This window comes from Falco cherrug, chromosome 14 (genome assembly GCF_023634085.1).
Source record: "Falco cherrug isolate bFalChe1 chromosome 14, bFalChe1.pri, whole genome shotgun sequence".
Taxonomy (NCBI): domain Eukaryota; kingdom Metazoa; phylum Chordata; class Aves; order Falconiformes; family Falconidae; genus Falco; species Falco cherrug.
The window spans coordinates 5,563,676-5,580,820 of record NC_073710.1 but is presented as its reverse complement, the minus strand read 5'-3'; the positions used below and the strand labels follow the sequence as shown (position 1 = coordinate 5,580,820).

At 36.6% G+C, this 17,145-nt stretch overlaps 1 protein-coding gene across 6 annotated transcripts in view; it reads left to right on the top strand.

Annotated features, from left to right (window-relative positions):
* Positions 1 to 17,145, top strand: part of CHD9 (chromodomain helicase DNA binding protein 9) — a 91,518-nt gene that overhangs the window by 53,952 nt on the left and 20,421 nt on the right. For all 6 annotated transcript variants that reach the window (XM_027813166.2, XM_055726331.1, XM_055726332.1 and 3 more), the window contains 14 exons: positions 272 to 409; positions 2,626 to 2,747; positions 3,983 to 4,226; positions 5,359 to 5,535; positions 6,419 to 6,562; positions 7,076 to 7,331; positions 8,157 to 8,367; positions 10,448 to 10,643; positions 11,400 to 11,567; positions 12,168 to 12,347; positions 13,886 to 13,996; positions 14,678 to 14,874; positions 15,703 to 15,902; positions 16,411 to 16,570. In XM_027813166.2, coding sequence (XP_027668967.2) covers positions 272 to 409; positions 2,626 to 2,747; positions 3,983 to 4,226; positions 5,359 to 5,535; positions 6,419 to 6,562; positions 7,076 to 7,331; positions 8,157 to 8,367; positions 10,448 to 10,643; positions 11,400 to 11,567; positions 12,168 to 12,347; positions 13,886 to 13,996; positions 14,678 to 14,874; positions 15,703 to 15,902; positions 16,411 to 16,570 — 2,504 coding nt within the window. The remainder of the gene's footprint in view (positions 1 to 271; positions 410 to 2,625; positions 2,748 to 3,982; positions 4,227 to 5,358; positions 5,536 to 6,418; positions 6,563 to 7,075; positions 7,332 to 8,156; positions 8,368 to 10,447; positions 10,644 to 11,399; positions 11,568 to 12,167; positions 12,348 to 13,885; positions 13,997 to 14,677; positions 14,875 to 15,702; positions 15,903 to 16,410; positions 16,571 to 17,145) is intronic.

The following is a 17,145-nucleotide window of genomic DNA, read 5'->3' as shown; positions in this document are numbered from 1 at the left end:
AATGTAGCAATTTATTTTTCCTAAAACTAAGATGTACTTGTGGGCAAGTGGGATTAAAAAGTACTCCAGGGGCCTACCACAAATGGCAGAGTATGAGAAGCCAAGGATAAGTTAGGTAGACAGCAAGAATCTGCACCAAACGTTTTAAAAGATAGGAGAAATGTGCTTTTGTTTCCAGTTCTCATGTGAGCTAGCTGCTCAAATAGTAAGGCATATTAGCAGTCTGTACACTAAATTAAAAGCTGATAACATTCAGAATTTTCTTCTGCAGCCTGTTATTTACTATTTAGTAAAGTGGTGTTCGTTGCCATATGAAGACAGTACGTGGGAGCTGAAAGAAGATGTAGATCAAGCAAAAATAGAAGAATTTGAACAATTGCAAGCTTCCAGGCCTGACTCAAGGAGATTGGTAAAATTATACCTAATTTACTTGTCTGTCTTGGCAAATTGGATTTGATTTTCCCAACTTTAAACTTGTGTTAAACATAAGGCTCATTGGCATTCACTGTAAAGGATCTGTGTGCCTTGTTATCTAGGAATAATGTTTTTTCAGGTAGGCATAGATAAATACTCTCATCTAATTTGTTACTTTAAAAGAAATAATTTATACTTAAGAAAAATATGAAGTGCTTTAACTTTCTGAGTTTCTAACGGAAAGATGAGCAACGCACTGAAACTAGCTAATCGCAGAATCTAAACACCATTAAGGCGAGGAGAAAACAGAATAAAGTATAAACATCCTTTTACAGAGAACAGAGTTAGGTCTTGTACTTCAGCACTGAAGGAAATTGGCAAATGAGATCTGTCAAACGGATTCCATAATTACTTCCTGCTTTTATTTTTCTTCTTGTCATAAAGGGCTAACTGAAAGGAAGAAAAACACGTGTAATAAGGAAATGCGTTTTCTCTTTAAATTATCAATCTTCTGTCTCGCAGAGCAGGAGAAAAAAAATTAGTTCTATTTTAAAGTCCTAAATGTCATTGTCAGAGTAAGACATGTGTCCTGTGTGGTATAATACAACACTTCTTCTAACTTACTTATTTTACATAACTTTTAATTTGTAAGCTTTGGTTTTTATTTTAATGGGTTTTCCATCTACAGATCACGGCAGTAGTCACAATTAACACCTTCATATGATATGAAGTTCATTTCTCTAGTATTTATTTAAAATCCTGCTATTTTGGCATGTGGGAAAAAGGGCTTTTATACCTCTCTGTTACCGTGTTTGGCTTTGAGAGGAAGAAGATGATTAAAGTGCAGCTGTACAACTGACAGTCATCTTAGCATCAGCAGCAAGTATTTTTTGTTCCAAGCTTCAGCAACTACAAGAAAGTATTTGCTGACTGCAGCCGTGCGAGCAGGAGCATGGCTGCTCCTGGTGTGGGGGAGTGGACAGATGGTTGCTTTGGGTGAGGGGGGGGAAGCCACAGCTGCTGGGGAGGGACAGCTACTGCTGCTGCTGAAGGACCTGGTGTCAGGTGATGCTGATGTTGGCAATGCAGAGATGTATAATTCAAATCTAAAATTCAGAGTTACCAGATAAGGCCATGTGAGTCTAGAGTGAATGCAGGCTTTTATAAATACTGAGAAATGCAGAGGGGGGACGGGACGCTATGTATAGCTGACCAGAAAAGCTCTTACTAAAAATACTTCAATGTGCGAGTTTGTCCACATTGGGATGCAAAAGCTAACCATAAGAGATGTTTTCTGCTGGAATCCTATCTAGTATCAGCCAAAAACTTCATGATTTCTCTGTTAAGCTGCCTGTTAAGCTCGTGTCTAGCCTGTTTAGTCTCCAGGCTTGGCAAGTGGGGGGTGGTGGGGTGGTGTGCGTGTTGTTTGGTTGGTTTGGTTTTTTGTGATAGGTAGCCTTTCAGCTTTCCTTTAGCTTGCTAGGGACATTAAGATGATATGCCTTGATACTGTTACAGTGTATTTTGTCATGTCCTTTGTATCATGATCCTGCACTTGCTGATACTGTCTTTCATCTGATCCCTTGGTGAAATTGATTCAGGGAACTAAACCGCTCACAAGTCTTACTTCTTTGTAGTCTTGCCGCATGCTTCTTGAATTGGCTGTAAGATCAAGTGATCAGCAGTGACCAGGTTCTGCAAGTGCTGAAGGGAAAGGGCAAGATCACAGTAATTCAGTGTAGATTACCCAAATGGCTTCAGGAGGATAGCATCAGCATCCAGATATACTTAAGACTCTGGGGATTTTAGTAGTCCCAGTACGTGGTTTAGTCTGGTTGTAGGACAGCTTTCCTAGAGCTTTCAAAGTGAAACTTTTTATATTCTTGAACTTTCTTGTATAAATGAATTAGTGTTTAAAATCACCAGTGCTAAACTATTTGTATTCTTAGTTTTACAAATCATTTAATTGTTATTATAATACAGTCTTAAATTAATTTTAAAAATATAAATAAATATACAAATAAATTAAAAAATCAAGTTTCCACAGACTAGTAATTAGTAAGTAATGTTAACAGTGATACCTTCCCAGTTTTAAGGTTGAATATTTACATTCTAAATCTAAATTGTTACACTCGGGAAATAGTGGGTTAAAAGGTTTCAGAAAAACAAGACATGTACCAACTTGCACATGTATTAATTTTTCCCTCAAAGGACCGACCACCTCCAAACTCCTGGAAGAAGATAGAACAGTCCAGGGAATATAAAAATGGCAATCAGCTCAGGGAATATCAACTGGAAGGACTTAACTGGCTCCTGTTCAACTGGTACAATAGGTATATGCATGGAGTGTTTTCTAATGAAAATTTTAAACCATATGGAGTGAATCACTGTTACTGGGAATGAATACTATTTAAACTAAATTTATCTTACCTTCTGTGCTTATAGCTAAAAGGGTGTAACTGGAAAAACCAAATTTCTCTGGGTATACAAGTAGTATGTTTTTATCCACAAGAATAACAAAAAACAAATCTTAAAAGGACAAAACTAACCTTACTGAAAAGAAATATTCAATAGCTATGAGGAAATTAAAACAAAAAAGCAATTTCCGCTAAAGTGCAAGCTTTTAGAATTTTTGGAACAACTGGGAAACACCTTGAGTCTTTGAAAATGATTTCTAGCATTAGTATGTATTTCAAATAAAGTTACCTCTCTTCAAAAACAAGGCTAGTAAATAATTCTGTTTTCTACATTCTAAGCTGAAGTTAACTTATGTTCATCAGTGCTATGGCGAATTAACGGGAATGTGATGATCCTAAAGATATTTTTTCCAGAATGATCTATTTGCTGTATCTGAATTGGATTTCTATTCATGAATCTTCCTGCTTTCTTTACTTCCAAAATACCAGTTGCCTGTCCTTAATAGGGGTTACATCAGTGAGCATATGATTTTCACATACAGTTTCACGATCTGCAAAAATACTGTTTGCATTCTCAGTCAAGCACTGTGTAGCTGTGTGACCGCCTGTGCAAACAGAGCCCAAGGGCTGGAATGTATGGCTAAGGGAGAGCGCCCAGCGGTACTCCATGTAGTGATTTGGTTATATGCGTCTGTTTCAGTTTTGGAAATGAGGGGAAACTGGTCAGCGGTGCTGTAATGCACTCCTTTTACGTGAGTGTAGCTGGGGTACTTTGTGACTTTTAAGGAATCTTCATTAACTTCTAGCAGTTTTGTCAAGGTGAGCGTTACATGTAGGAAATCTGATGAATTCCTTTAATTAGGGCAGATGTAGCTCCAAAAGAATATTTCTGGAATATTTTCCTCATGGAACATGTAATTCTCAGGTTTAGCCAGTGCAAACCGTGATTGAAAGCTTGTGGTTTTGTGTACTGAGTACATTGTTTCACCATAACCAAGGAGCTTTTGCAAGCATCTTTTACAGGGCCTTAATTTTGACTATTGTTTTCTGTGAGTGTATTTGAGGTTCATTTTTATAAATTGTGCGTTTGAGTAACAGCTTTAGCGTCTGTACTTTTTTGATGCTGATAAAGAACTGTATTTTACTTTCAGACGAAATTGCATTTTAGCGGATGAAATGGGTCTTGGCAAAACCATTCAGTCAATTACATTTCTCTATGAAATCCTCCTGGCTGGTATAAGAGGGCCTTTTCTGATCATAGCTCCGCTTTCCACTATAACAAACTGGGAAAGAGAATTTCGCACGTGGACTGACCTCAATGTTGTTGTGTATCATGGAAGTATGATCAGCCGGCAGATGATTCAGCAGTATGAAATGTACTTCAGGGACTCCCAGGTAGTGTAATGTCACTTGATTGTAATAACTTACCCGAAACCTGTTTCAGGTAGTAGTAATGAAAAGTATACTTTCCGTTATCTGTATGTATGTCTGAATGAAAATCATTTTACATCCTGTGATGTGCGTTTTTAGGCTTTGTACATATTAAGAGTCTTTAACATATGCTTACTGAGTAGATTTTATGAAAGTGGTTGCGGCAAGCTCTGTGTTGTTTCGGTATGCTGAGTAATTTTGTAGTTGAATAGCAGTGACGCTGATACTCATGCGGAGATTAAAGTGTACACAGATGGTTGCTGTTGGGTCCTGAATTTGAAGAGCAGTGAGAACAAAAGTACAGCCGATTAAGCTTTATGTTACCTTTATGTAGCTGTCGATTTCCTTCTCTTCGTGTAAACTAGCTTTGTCCGTGTACAGTGCTTTTCTGTCTGAATACTTCACATTAAATTACTTGAAAAAACCTTGAGCGCTGCCTTTTTTTAAAATGAGTTTTTTGCCTTTTCTATATGCTCCGCAACAACAAAGTATTTCTAGACTGTCATGGTACTTCTACAAAATCATTAAGGCGAAAAACTTCTTTTTTAAGTAGTGCTAAATATTAAAATGATATCTTGTTTCTCTAGTCAGTTACTGTATACTGCCTTAGTGAAGGCCTTACGCGTTCTCTCTGTCAGACCAGCGGAGTAGAGTAAGCTGTACAAAAAGGGTTCACTTCATTCTCAGGTGATATTTTTACTGCGTTACTGTACAAGTGCTAAATGTTCCCATCGTATGTTTGGATTGATCGACTGTAGGGTTTTTCCTGTCAGTCTTTCAGATTTTCCCAGAGTTAAAAATGTGATGCAATCTACATGTACCTTTTGAAATAGTTTTATTAGATAGTTATATCTGTAATTTAGAAGAGGTTAAAATTTCACTGTTGGCTAGACAGTATTGGATTTGTGGCTATGGGTAGTTACTCACTAGTATCAGTTACGATGTTATAGAGATACAATAAATTGTTTTGTCACCCCAACACATTTGTAATGTAAAATCTGACGTCTGGCTCTGGATAAAATATCAGCAACAATATCTTTTAATAGAGTAGATTCAAGGTAATGTAACAGATCTTTTCGTGTTGATTAATCTCTAGGGACGTATTGTTCGAGGTACCTACAGATTCCAAGCCATTATCACAACCTTTGAAATGATTCTTGGTGGGTGTCCAGAGTTAAATGCAATTGAATGGCGGTGCGTTATTATTGATGAAGCTCACAGACTGAAGAACAAAAATTGCAAACTCTTGGAAGGACTAAAATTAATGAACCTTGTGAGTAACTATATTTCACTTTGTGTTGGATTCTAGTTAAGTACCATATGGTAATAAATTACAAATTTGTTTTACCTGCCAAAAAAGACCTCTCGAGCATTCTTTCTCAGGAGGTATCTATTCCTAATAGTCTCTTCAATTTTATGTATAGCTGGTATGTTGTTGATTAAATAAAACGTGGCAAGTTCCAGCTACAAGCAGAATCTATTTTTGGTGATACTAGTCTATAGTTTAGTTTGATTGTGATGACGATTTCATTTAAAATTTGATTTATTACACCAGAATAGTTTTTGTGCACTAATTAATCTTTAAAAATCTGGAAAGTTTTTTAAACAAATTATTTTACAATAAAAGCAAGCAAGTAGCAGAATTTAAAACAGAGTTATTGTCTAGTCCCATAGTTAAGCTTTCATTTGATAGAGTGCAAGCTTTTAAAAAGTGGATACTACCGTGGATATTGATGCTTTTGGTGCATTAATACAAAATGCACCATGACTAGTTTTGCATTGTTTTTTTGATTTCTTTATTATTTTGATACACTTGTTGCTATGTGTTCTCTGAAATTGTCTTACTTGCTTTCTGATGCATGGCTACTGTATATTTTCCACACTATAGAGAGGATGTGTGAATTCACACGTGTGGATATTACAGTCATTGTTGAAGTGTTCAGTCACTTCCTCATTACAGATACAGGAAGACCAGAATTTAAAGACAAGCTAGCAGAAGATACTTACTGTTGTTCTTTTATAAGTCTGTTCATCCGTATTACATGTGTGCTTAGTGACACACAGAACTGGTACTTTCAGGTTATGATGCTCAGACCTAACACAGATTTTTGCGGATGTGTGCACATAGGTCATGTGAGTTTTGTTTCCTTTTACAGGAGCATAAAGTGCTGTTAACAGGTACCCCGCTGCAGAACACAGTAGAAGAATTATTTAGCCTCCTTCATTTTCTTGAACCGTTGCGTTTTCCTGCTGAATCTACGTTCATGCAAGAATTTGGAGACCTTAAAACAGAGGAACAGGTATTGCATGCTAAGTTCCCTTTGAGCTTCAGTGTGTAAGAGTAACTTCCTTGAAGGAAAACCTTGTTTTGGATAGTAACAGTTAATCAATCCCCCCACCCTCCTCTTCACACCCCACATAGCCCCTGTGAGTTCTTTAGTCATGCAGTTTCTCTAAACTGTACAGGCAGTAGAAGTCTTTTAAATATGATACTTTATGTTAAAGAATAATTTTAACTTTTTTGGGGTTGGCTTTGTAAATTTGGCAGGTAAACAGTGAGAATAATAAAAAGTGGCATTTACTGGCTTTGTAAACACAAGTCTTAGTAAAAAAGCTCCCTTTTTGTTGTTGTTTTGGAGTACGTGAAAAAATTCTTCAGTAATTTGGGGTTAAAAATAAGGCTGTATCCCACCTGGAAAACATTTTATGTAATTATAGGAAAAAAAATGATGAGTGATCCAGCGTTCAAAAATTTTTAAATGAACTACGCTATTAATTTTTCATGTTGCAACAAACTGTTGTGTTTCATTTAGGTTCAGAAACTACAAGCTATCCTGAAACCCATGATGCTCAGACGATTAAAGGAAGATGTAGAAAAAAAGCTGGCTCCTAAGGAGGAAACTATAATTGAAGTAGAACTAACTAATATTCAGAAGAAATATTATCGAGCAATTTTGGAGAAAAATTTTGCTTTCTTATCCAAAGGAGCAGGGCAAGCAAATGTACCCAATCTGGTTAACACTATGATGGAACTCAGGAAGTGTTGTAATCACCCTTATCTCATCAAAGGTAAATAACTTATAAAGACTGATTCTTGTACTACTTTTTAACTACTTCTGTACTTTTATTTAAAATATGTAACTTTTCATCAGACTTTCCAGGGATCAGATTAGGTGGAAGCATTTTTTGGATAGATGTAAGGCAGAGTTGTGAGGCAGTTGCATAATTGCGGCCTGAAGCATGAAATCGTTGTTCTGTAGGATTTCACAGGATGTTCAGAAGCAATTACCTCATGGAAACATTAGATCTCTTTAAAAGCAGTATGAAAAACTTCTAGAGCTAACTTTTTAAATGAATGCTTTTTGCAAGTGATATGGTCTGTGTCATTCTTCGTTGCTTTTCTCACTTAGCTATAACTAACTTGGATGTTTTTTCCTGCTTGCAAGAAAATACCCTTTAAGCTCGTAAAGTTTTTGCAATGATTTCAGTTGTAGTGGGACTTTCAGAAAAGGCTTTCAAAACACTGTTTTTAAGACTGTACAACCCATTTAAAGTAACAGACACAAAAGGACTCAAGAGTTTCTTAGTTGTTTTTGTTGAACAACACTTGAGAAATAGTATTTTTGGGGTTTCAATTCTGGGGGTGGGGGCGGGGGTTCTGCTCATTCTAGGTGTTTTTTTCTGTGGTGTTCTGCTAAAAAACTTGTTTTCAGAGATCATAGAAAGAAGTGTTCTTGCTAGACTTTAAATCCATCCAGCATTCAGTTCTGTCTCCAGCAGTGGTTAATGGGGGATATTTAGTGTCTAGGCACTGGTTTTAGTAACTTAGTCTTGTATGTGTATGGAGGTGTTTCGTAGATAGACCTATAGGTACAGAAATACATTCTTTGCCAGGTGCTGAAGAGAAGATCCTTGGAGAGTTTAAAGAAACTTACAGCCCAAGTGCGCCTGACTTCCATCTGCAAGCAATGATCCAGTCTGCTGGTAAATTGGTTCTTATTGATAAACTTCTTCCAAAAATGAAAGCAGGAGGCCACAAGGTCCTTATCTTCTCTCAAATGGTGCGCTGCCTTGATATTTTGGAGGATTACCTTATACATAAAAGGTAAGATACTGCATATTCTGCCTCCGATAGTACATGGTTCTCAGTAGGCATATCTTTGAATGTTATTGCAGGATTAATGATTACAACATACCAAAGAGAGGATTTACTTTTTTTTTCCGCTAATCACTGTGTGACTTGCTGTGTTGTGTGATAGCTTATCATTTATTCACCAACAAATGAAAAACTTCAGAGAGCAACTAAAGAGAGGTGGTTGAGTAAACCACATGCCTTGAGTTTGATGCTTCTTCTATTGCATTCTTGTATGTACGTACTTTTTATACTTGCCTGTCAGAAACCAAGTAACTTCAATCTTGGCATTGCTGATCAAAACTCTGGGAAGCATAGAACATGTTCTTTATTTACATCTGTTCAACTCAGAGCAGACAGGGGAAATGCAGCTCCTTAATCCGAGCAGAATATAAATACAAAGTGGTAAACGACTGGAGGTTTGTTTTTTGGTAATGTAAAAATAAAAAGGTGCTTCCTATCTTTCCTGAATTATTACTGCTTTGAATTTTGCAGCAGAACTGAACTGCCAGCCATAAAGCAGCTCCTTAGATTGGCTCTTGCTGTCACACGTAATATTACCCTTTGATTATACTGTTGACTCCACGGAAACGGAGAGCTTATTTAAGCACGTGAATAAATACTGTGTGTAAAGCCGTAGCCCATAAAAATCTAACCTTAAACTTGGTTACAATCAGTAGTTTTTCAACCTGAAAAACTATAAAAAAGCATGGTTCCGGTGGTTTTAGTAGTTGATTTATTGGAATGTACGTACTGTATATCTAGCAGTGAACTACATAGCAATACGGAGTTAACATGTAAAAACAATAGTAAAAATGTCAAGCCTTCCTGCAATAGATAATGAAATATATATTGAAAATTGTTAGTAGAGCATAATACCTCTTTCTGTGATAATTTTATATGACTTCCGTGTTTCGATGTGCTTTGTTTCGTAAAGCTATCAATTTGAACCAAGAGCTCAACAGTTTATATGTTTTGTTTTAATAGACTAATTTTAACTTGGTAGTAGGACTTGATAATCCAGTATGGCATGTACTCCTTATTCTATAATGTTGTACGACACGTAGACCACTGCATCATATCTACAGGTGGAATTTTCTGAAATCTATAGAAGCTGAAATTTGGTCTATGCTACTGTTTGATTAGAAATGTTAGAGTGCACACGTGATTAGACTTAATACTTAGGAGAATTCATGGCTGTAGGAGATGGCTGCCTGCCAAAATGCCTGTGGTCCTGTGGATTGTCTGCTGTGACATTTTATTGCTGATTAGAAGAAAAACTGTTGTGAGGCTTTTTGGCTAGTAGGTACACGTTCAGCATCTTACTCCATTTACAATGTACAAAAGTATCTGTTCCCTTTTTAAGCATTTCACCTGAAGTCAGAAGTTTCATAGGCGTCTTTGTAGTTGTCAAAGGTAACTGAAATGACAGTTTTACTTCAGGCTTTTAAATTTGCTGGTTTCAGTTAAGGAAGCCCTGTATTCATTGATGCCTTGATAGACTGTTAGAGGTGCTGTCATGTAATTTTTGTTCCATTTCTCTTAATCTTGACAGAATCAATATGCAGTTTGTCCAGTGACAGCTCACCAAGTACTGCTTTCTGCTGGTTACTTGATTACCCCTGAACACATTCAGACAATTTGGTATATAACACAGAAGTACACTGTCCTGCTTCTGTGACCTTTAGGCAGCGATCCAAGCGCGATGGCATGTGACTTTAAGGTTATGGCATGTCTTAATGCAACTAAGTGTCAGGGTCATACATGTTTCCTGATACGTTTAATCAGGTGCTTGCTTTAGTGGACCAAGTTCAGAAGCACTTGTCTTAAAATGCTGGTGTTGGGACTTCTTGATGCGTATTAATGCTACAGATGTGCAAGTTCTGTCATGATTCCTCGTTATGTTATCCACTGATAATCAAAGCTAGCTTGTATCGCTTTTATTCACTGTAAAGAATAAACATGCAAGCAGAGCTGTTCTAATCCCCCTTTAAATTACAAAAAAAAAGAAACAAAGAATTATTTATGTGTGTTTATCTGTGACAATTTCCAGATACTTATATGAACGAATTGATGGGCGAGTACGAGGGAATCTCAGACAAGCTGCAATAGACCGGTTCAGCAAACCAGATTCCGATCGCTTTGTCTTCCTTCTGTGCACCAGAGCTGGTGGTTTGGGCATTAATTTGACTGCAGCAGATACATGCATAATTTTTGATTCTGACTGGAATCCTCAAAATGATCTGCAGGTAAGTTCCTTTGAGCTTAATAGTGGGGCCTAAGAAGGAAAACCTGGTTGATATAAATTTGGTCACTGTGAATATTGTCTGTGTTCTGAACATGCATGGTTTTAAAAGGTTCAGGTTTTCTTAAGGCGGCTATGTAATGGTTTTTGATTAATACCTTCTGCTTGGATAGGAGAGGTCATCTGGGTTTGGTTGGGTTCTAACTTTCTCTTTCACATTTGTTACATTATAAAAGCACAACACAGGAAAACTAAGTCAGTGAGTTGATAAAACCCTGAAGATTTTGAAGGCGCTATGAAAGTAGGGGTTAGATTTTGCATATAGTGACTAACAGTTTATCGAAATAGAGCTGTTTAGCTAAAACGTAAGATTATAGAAAAGGATTAATATGTATTAAGAAACGGTGATTTAATCAAATGTAGGAATTTGTCCTAGTCACAACTACTTCACCATTTGTGTCTGGAGAGCAGATAACTTAACAAGCTAGCATGTGTTTGTATTGAGTGTTGCTGCAAGAGAAATACCATTTAGTAGCACAGGTCATTCATCTGTATGTGACTTACTATACTGTTTTTAGAAAACTGTTCGCAATGTGGAATGCCTGGTAGCTTCTGTTGACTTAAATATGACTTGACTTCCTTTTGAATTCATATGGTGGTTTTTCAGATTGCGCTACCGCAGAAATACTTTCTTGAAAGAATAGTATCTCTCTCCTAGATAAGTCGAAGTTCTTATTGCCATTCTCCCTTTCTCCAAAAGGCTCAAGCCCGTTGTCACAGGATTGGTCAGAACAAGGCAGTGAAGGTTTACAGGCTGATAACGCGAAACTCCTACGAGAGAGAGATGTTTGACAGAGCAAGTCTGAAACTGGGACTGGATAAGGCTGTCTTACAGAGTATGAGTGGAAGAGAAAACAGTGTCGGTGGCGTATGTAAACTTATTTCTTGAAATATCTTTCCTTTTCTTCTTGTAATTGTGTGGGAACTATTTTAAATTACAGAAGCTGCCATTTTTCTGTTGTTTGCATCTCTTACGTTTTACGTGTGGACTAACAATATAGTTGACATAATTTTAAATGTAGTCAGTTGCTCTGATAAATCTTTCACTGTTTCTTGCCTGTTTAAGGTCCAAGATAGTTAATGTCAAAGTTAAAACAATGAGTAAAGTTTACCTTTGTTTCCTTGTATCTTCTCATATTAATATCATGTGTTACTTTAATATAAGGTGAGATTTATGTCTGTTATTAACAGGTAAATTTTTTAAGCTATGTTCATCGTAGTGTTGAGAACAGCCAAAAAAAAAAAAAAAAAAAAAAAAGACCCATACTTGTAAAAATGTTTACTGTAACCATGTAACAAATTACTTTGACAGTCAACTAGACTTTTCTCTTAGCTTTTAATAATCTAGATTTTAAGCTTATTAATTATAAAGCACAGGTTGCAGAAACATTGGAAAGGGAAAGAGAAACAGAAAAGACTTTGGCGGATTTATTTTCTTATATGTCTGAAACCTATTTTATTGTCTCAGATCCAGCAACTCTCCAAAAAAGAAATAGAAGACTTGCTTCGAAGAGGTGCATATGGTGCCATTATGGATGAAGAAGATGAAGGCTCTAAATTCTGTGAGGAAGACATTGACCAAATTTTGCAGCGTCGTACTAAAACTATCACAATTGAATCCGAAGGAAGGGGCTCCACATTTGCCAAGGTGCAGAAGCAGCAAGTTGTTCTTTGACAGTATAGAGCTGTGAATGTAATTGAATGTTGTAAAGCTTATGCATTTTTGGTTTTTGTTTTTTTTTTTTAAAGTTATGTTTACTTTTGTTTAATGTGTATGTATGTTAAGTACATTTTGAGGTTCTTACATCTGTTTATATTAACATGCACATAGCAAAATCAGATTTGCATGTACAGATTGTGTAAAAGCCAGATGCAAAGAGCATGCTTGAGGAAAGATGAGTGATAGGTGTGTGCTGCTTTAGAAAAGGCCATACAATGGACTGCATTAACCAAGAACATTAAAACAGCTTTGTTTGTAGATCCTTTATATTCAGATATATTGGAGGTAGGGGAAGATTTATGTAAAACAGTAAGATTAAAAATTGTCAGGCTTACTCTGAAAATGCCTACACATAGGTTATAGTTTGAACTTTGAGCTTTTTGGTAAGAGTTTGAAAAGCAAAATAAGAAAGTTCCTAAAATAGCATGGGGTGGAGTGTATGTGTGTGTGTATATATACATATGTAGAGAGATGCTGAGATTAGTGTAAGGTCTTAGGAGTAATAGTGTAGAATAATATTAGACCGACGTGCTCTTAAGTTTTGGAGGGTAAGAGATAAACAGTAATATCATAACAGCCAAAAAGCTGTGCTGGAAAATTGGGTGAACAGAACAGAACAAAAACATTTGGACTCCTTAATTTCCAAAGTATGTGCAAATATGAATCTGAACAAATAGCAATTCAGGTAAATTAAAAAATTGATTCGTAATTTTTTTTTAAACATCAAACAGTATAACTGAGCTTGGAACATGGGTACTTTATGAATGCAGTTGTGACAATTAAAAAAAAGGTAAAGAAAAAGGAAAATCTTAATATAAATGTATATTACTATATTTTAAATAATATTCATAAATATTACTTAATTATACATTAATTTAGGCCCTCATCTTGCTGATTGTGGTTTAAATAAGAAATAGACTTTTAAAGGTCATCATCACTGTTTTTTTATCGGAGGAGTAAGAAGTTTTTGTACGCACTTACACTATTCCCAAAAGCAGTGTATCAGGGTTTTTTAAATGCCATCTGAAATTAAGCTTATTCCATGCTCTCAAGCTTTGATTGTTGGTAGTTTACACACTCCTTTGAAATTTCCCTCAAGCGAGTGCTTTTGCATGAGATGAAATCCCCAAATGCTGATAAGCTGCTTCAAAAGATTCTATTTTCTCCTATTCAAGTAATTTAGATTCAGACTTAGAAGCCAAAGAATCTTGCTGCTTAGTGTTCTTCTCTCCTGATAGGGCATTAAAGTTCATTAGATTTTTTTGATATATTATGGATCTGATCTTAAAAAATGAAGTGGGAGGAGAACTTTTGAGTTGCTTTGCACTGTAACTTCTAAAGTCTTAACAGCTGCTGGGGAGATTTTTGATTAAATAAGGTTATGCAGGCTTCACAGCACTGAGACATTCAAACTCTAGAAACTTTTGATATATGATGATGGTAATATTTTGTTTTATTTATTACAGGCTAGTTTTGTTGCATCTGGAAACAGGACTGATATTTCACTAGATGATCCCAACTTCTGGCAGAAATGGGCCAAAAAAGCAGAAATAGATATAGATGCTCTCAGTGGTAGAGTAAGTACTTCTCTTTTTTTAGTGCATGTTTTTTCAAGTATGTGCTTGCTGTTTAATTCTGAAATGGCAGGTCTAGGATTTCTGGTGCTTTTTTGGATGAATATTTCAACAAATCAGGCTTTTTGTGCTGGTTGGTTTGTGCATGAGTAATCAGCCTGCGGTTAGCTTTAGTACTCCTTAGCTCCCTGCTGTCCCAAAAGAGTTTGGGGGTCTTTGATATTTGTCGAAGACCTGGAAATGGTTGAAAGTGTGTAATTGTTCTGATTGCCCTGTTTCTCTGTCTGTAAATCCTGGGCTGGAAGCTGCAATATAGCTGACTACGAATGGTATCAATTTTATAATGCTGGAAGTTGTCCCCTGTGCTTGAAGACATTCATGGCGTTCATTTCTAAAAAGGTTTTAGTGCTCCTTTTTTACTCAGAGAGACTGCAGTGTGGTCTGTGTAAATACTCAGCTCAGATGAGGTATTCGATACCATTTGTAACTACTGTACTAGCGTCATGGTATGAAACCCATTTTTTGTTGCCTTAAATACCATGTTTTACTTCCTTTATGGATGTTTACGGTGATGTCTTTACAAAAACCTATGACATTAGACAGAAATTGTGGTTTCTGTACTGAAGCAGTCTACTTTAAGAAAAATTTATCAACTGTTTCTCTGATTTGTTTGAAACTTTGCAGAACAGCCTGGTTATTGATACTCCAAGAATTAGGAAACAAACACGGCCCTTTAGTGCTACAAAAGATGAGCTGGCCGAGTTGTCTGAAGTGGAGAGCGAGGGTGACGATAAACCAAAACTCCGCAGACCTTGTGACCGCTCCAATGGATATGGAAGAACCGAGTGCTTTCGGGTGGAAAAAAACTTACTGGTCTATGGGTATTGTATACATCCTTCTTGATTCTAGGAAGTTTGTTACAAAACACTTACTTTTTTATGTATTAAATTATATTTATGGCATAACTTTTAGCTATATTGGCAATAACATGGTGTGTGTATATAGAATTTTATTAGAAGATGAATGTACATGAATTTATCGTGCACCCTGTATAAATTTTTCTAACAACTTGCAAATTGAAGAAACACTTGAGAGGGGAGAGGTGAAAACCTTTCTTTAAGGGAGACTGGCATTTAACAAGGGCATTACAGTAGTCTCTCAAAATTGTTACCCTAAGTGCTGCAGGCAGTCTCAAAACTTTAAATAAACATGTGATATAAAGGCTTGGTAGGTGACTTGATGTTCATAATAGCAAAACGTCTTGCGCTTCGATGAGGTGCAAACAGGAACTGAAAAATCTAAGCAGTTATTTTAAGCATACTTAAATCAGGTATGTTGGTTTGGAAGTAAAATCTTAGGATTTCTCTGCCCACCTTATAAGATAAATGACTGTGTGCTTATCAGTACGAGTTCCTGTCAGTTTTGTGTCTTAGAAGCTTGAACAATCATGCGGGGTTTGTTTTTTGTGTGTGTGTGTGGTTTGTTGTTTTTTTTTCTTACAACAGGCAGGTTTTGTTTAAAACTCTCATTTTAAATAGGTGGAATTCTGTTGCAAATGTTACTTTCATGTTCCTACTCCTTAACATAAGCTGAAGGAAAAAATCGGAATTCTAAATATTTTACAGAGAAGTTCCCTTGTATAACAGAAACCGACAGGCTACCCAAGTGTTTCACTTCTAAGTGCTGATTTGTGTTTCGCTTTGGACTAGGTGGGGCCGATGGAGAGAAATTTTATCACACGGTCGCTTCAAGAGACAATTGAACGAACAGGATGTGGAGATAATTTGCCGAGCTCTATTAGCTTATTGTCTTGTTCACTACAGAGGGGATGAGAAAATAAAAAGTTTTATATGGGATCTTATTACCCCAACAGAGGATGGGCAGACACGAGAGTTACAGAATCACCTTGGTAAGGCGTTACATGTTTCTGCAGTTAAATAGATTAATAAACATACACATGTGGTACTGGGGTGAAAACAGCTAAAAATTCTCTCTGAATGAGTCTTACTCTAAAATAAATGGAACTTATTTCAGATAGCAATTCAGTTGATGGGAAAAGAAACATTTTTTTTCTGCTTTTCTTTGTATTGGATGGCTTACCCAAATGCATTGGTATACTCTGTGTAAGCTTTCTTTTCATTTCAGTTTGTAAGAACCTATTGTGTTCCGTAGTAGGTGACAACACACACTACTTTATTTGCCCCCCATCTCCTGCTTTGTCCTTAGCTGGTAAAATGTACTCTAGAGGTGCTCTAAGAGACAAAAGAGAAAAAAACCTCAGATCCAGCAGCTGTGGTGCTAGCATTTTTTTTCTGCACTGCAGGTCACAATACTGATATAGGCTATAGGAACTATAAGTATCATGGAGATCTGTACCTCCCTATTGCTGTTACTGTAATATATTTTAAATTATATAGGCTTATCAGCCCCTGTGCCCAGAGGAAGAAAAGGAAAAAAAGTGAAGACCCAGGCTAGCACTTTTGATATACACAAAGCGGAATGGCTTCGAAAGTACAACCCGGAACATCTGTTACAAGATGAAGGATACAAAAAGCACATAAAACACCATTGCAACAAGTAAGCGGTAGCTGAAGTGTGAATGTCTTTCAATGTTTGTGTAAAGATACTTCTTTCTTCTGATTCCTCGTTGTCTTAGACTTACAAATACTGTCGCCCCATGAAGGAACAAGTTTTAATGGTGTTAGCTTGTTTAGAATAAATAGATTGCAGGGTATCAGGAGGTGGATGAGGTGGACAGAGTATTTCACATTTAAAATAATTCTGTTGTTATTTTGAAAGCAACAGTGTTTGTGTCTGTACAGAGAAAGAGTGAGAGATATTACTAGCATGTTTGGGGAGCCTTGTAGCAGCCAGCTCTTTAATAACTTTGGAAAGGAACTGAAAGCACTAAAGTAGTTGCCCCTCTGTCTTAACATGCTGTTTACCTGGCGCACTTTCTAGGCTTCTGAGAATCTGAGCTACTAGTTTGTTGAAAGCTCACTCGCAGCCATGAATGAGCTTGGTTTCCATGAAATATTTTTCAATAGCAAAACTTGTTATATTCTCTTTGAAAACTTGCTACGGCTATAGTCAAGAATTGAGATAAAGCGTGGAGAAGCCATTGGGGTCGTGCACCAAATGCTAAGTGAGAA